Below are 2,212 nucleotides of genomic sequence, written 5' to 3'. Positions count from 1 at the left end.
CTCGTTCCCGATCTCCGGTTTCTCGTTCCCGATCTCCGGTTTCAGTTTGTAGTTCCCAATCTCCGGTTAGTCGTTCCCAATCTCCGGCTAGTCGTTCCCAATCTTCCGTTTTTCCTATTAGTATTAAAGGCACAAAAGTAGACATAGTATCATTGCTATGTAGCAGGCAGCGGGATTTCCTGGTTGACGAAAAGGGTAATAAAATTAGTGTTTCTAGCCTTATGAATACGGGCAAATACATAATTATCCACTGCTTCGAGGTTCCTGTTTTATCGAACTCCTATCCTGGCGAACTTTGCTGGGCACTTAAAGCCGCGTTATCTACTCCTCTGTGGTCCAATAATTGTCAGTTGGTTGTGGCTCTCAACATAAAATCGGAATGGCAACACAAATACGAAGATAGTTATTTGTTAAATTCTTTTTTATCGGCCCTCCCCTCCTCCCTTGCTATCCCCCTATGGGACTCCGCCTCTTACCATCACCTTTCTGAGTTGAGGCCCCTTTACTGTTCTGATCCTGCTCTTATTTTAGATCCTAACCATATTGTTTTGGACCAAGATTGTCACAATGTCGTTCTTTATGGTGCTGAATATTTTCCCTTCACTAATGGTCACCTCTCAACCTTAATAGCCACTTTCCGTGATTGGTCAACTCGAAGACCTATACCGCCCCTTGAGGATCTCTTGGGTCTTCCACTTGATCATTCCCTATCTAACCTCACTGCTACTGCCACCACTTGTGTTTCCGATCTCAAACATAAGCTTGTGGGATTGTACTTGTGTCGTCATGGCAGATTATCATACAAAATCAACACGGTTTTTAAACAATGTCAAGCAAAACACCGTGACTTGGAGATCGTTGTGGTTTACCTCAGCTTTAATGATAACCCTCTGCATTTCATGGCTTCTGCCAATGCCTTTTTAATTAATCAGGGGATAACTTCCTGGTGGGTGTTGCCGTTCGACAACTCTACCAGCCGTAGGTTGTGGAATATTTGTCTTAGGCCTGATCGTGAGAAGTTGATCATCATAGGACCTCAAGATCAATTTTTAGAAATAAATGCAGCTAGTGCTATTACCGACTTTGACCCAATCTATGATATGTATCCCTACGCTGCTGAACACATTGCCCGGCAAGAGACTGCAAGGCTTCAAAACCTAACTTTAGAGTCTCTCTTGTTTTCTACTACACAGAAACATGAACATGGTTACCTCCTTACCCAAAAAGGTGATCATATCCGTGTCGCAGAGCTTCGAGGCAAAAGGGTACTGCTTTTCATTGCCAATTTGCATCCTCGTGCCCATCTAGAGCAAGACTATGTTTTCAATGTTATCAGGTATGAGATGAAAAATTAGTGCAGTTATAATAAAAAAGAATACTGTATCAAAGAATACTGTAAGAATTCTGAGATTATTCTAGTTTTCGTCCCTCTTTTTTTTTCAAATCAGCTGTTATTCAGTAAAGATTTAATGCCGTGGCTTTGGGATTCCACAATTCCATGGCTCATATGCCCTCCTGATCCTGTTCGTGAAGCACGAATATCCAAGGACACAGTTCTATATGGTTTGAACAGTTATTACTACTTATTTTTGACATTTCGAGAGGATGGCCGAATTGTTTCAAAGAATTGGCCTCAATTATTGTCAGACCATAATTGGGTTGATGATCAGCTCTACTCCGAAGTTCTTTATTTATACAATGAGAAATTAAAAGGTTTTTTTGATTAACTTGTTATCATTTGACAATTAGTTTGACGATCATGTAATGTAAGTTTTTTTTTTTTTTTAAAGATGTTATATTAATATGTTTTAATTACCAGTGTTTTAATAATTGATAACTGTACAATATAATTTTGTTCTTCGTATTTTAAGTTAACATCAGCAACATTATGATCTAATGCCTTTAGGGTCGTTCTAATTATTTTGGAGTTCCTGTGCAAGATAAAATTCAGCTCTCCAGAGTCTAAGCAGAGGTGGAGTGCTGATAAAATTCAGGCACCTCTTTAGTACTCTACTCGGGTTTGGGTTAAGGAGGGGCCTTTAGCTATTTCAGATGGTGTTGCTGCAGATTACTGCTTATTCTTCAATAATAATTAAGTGCCTTTAGTCATATCTAATTATCCATGGTATTAAGTGCTAGTCTTTAGGCTGATAGCTGATAGCTTTAGGCAACACTGTTTCAGGGCTAGTCTTTCCTTCTTTCTTCCATTTTG

At 39.5% G+C, this 2,212-nt stretch overlaps 1 protein-coding gene across 1 annotated transcript; it reads left to right on the top strand.

The window, feature by feature from the left end:
- The first annotated feature begins 221 nt into the window (after window positions 1-221).
- Window positions 222-1,355, top strand: LOC145603952 (putative nucleoredoxin 1-2). The gene has a single exon (XM_081659918.1). The coding sequence runs from the start codon at window positions 222-224 to the stop codon at window positions 1,353-1,355; it is 1,134 nt and encodes a 377-aa protein (XP_081516044.1).
- The last annotated feature ends 857 nt before the right edge of the window (window positions 1,356-2,212 follow it).

Source organism: Chenopodium album, chromosome 22 (genome assembly GCF_948465745.1).
Source record: "Chenopodium album chromosome 22, dcCheAlbu1.1, whole genome shotgun sequence".
Taxonomy (NCBI): Eukaryota; Viridiplantae; Streptophyta; class Magnoliopsida; order Caryophyllales; family Amaranthaceae; genus Chenopodium; species Chenopodium album.
This window is presented reverse-complemented; position numbering and strand designations above follow the sequence as displayed.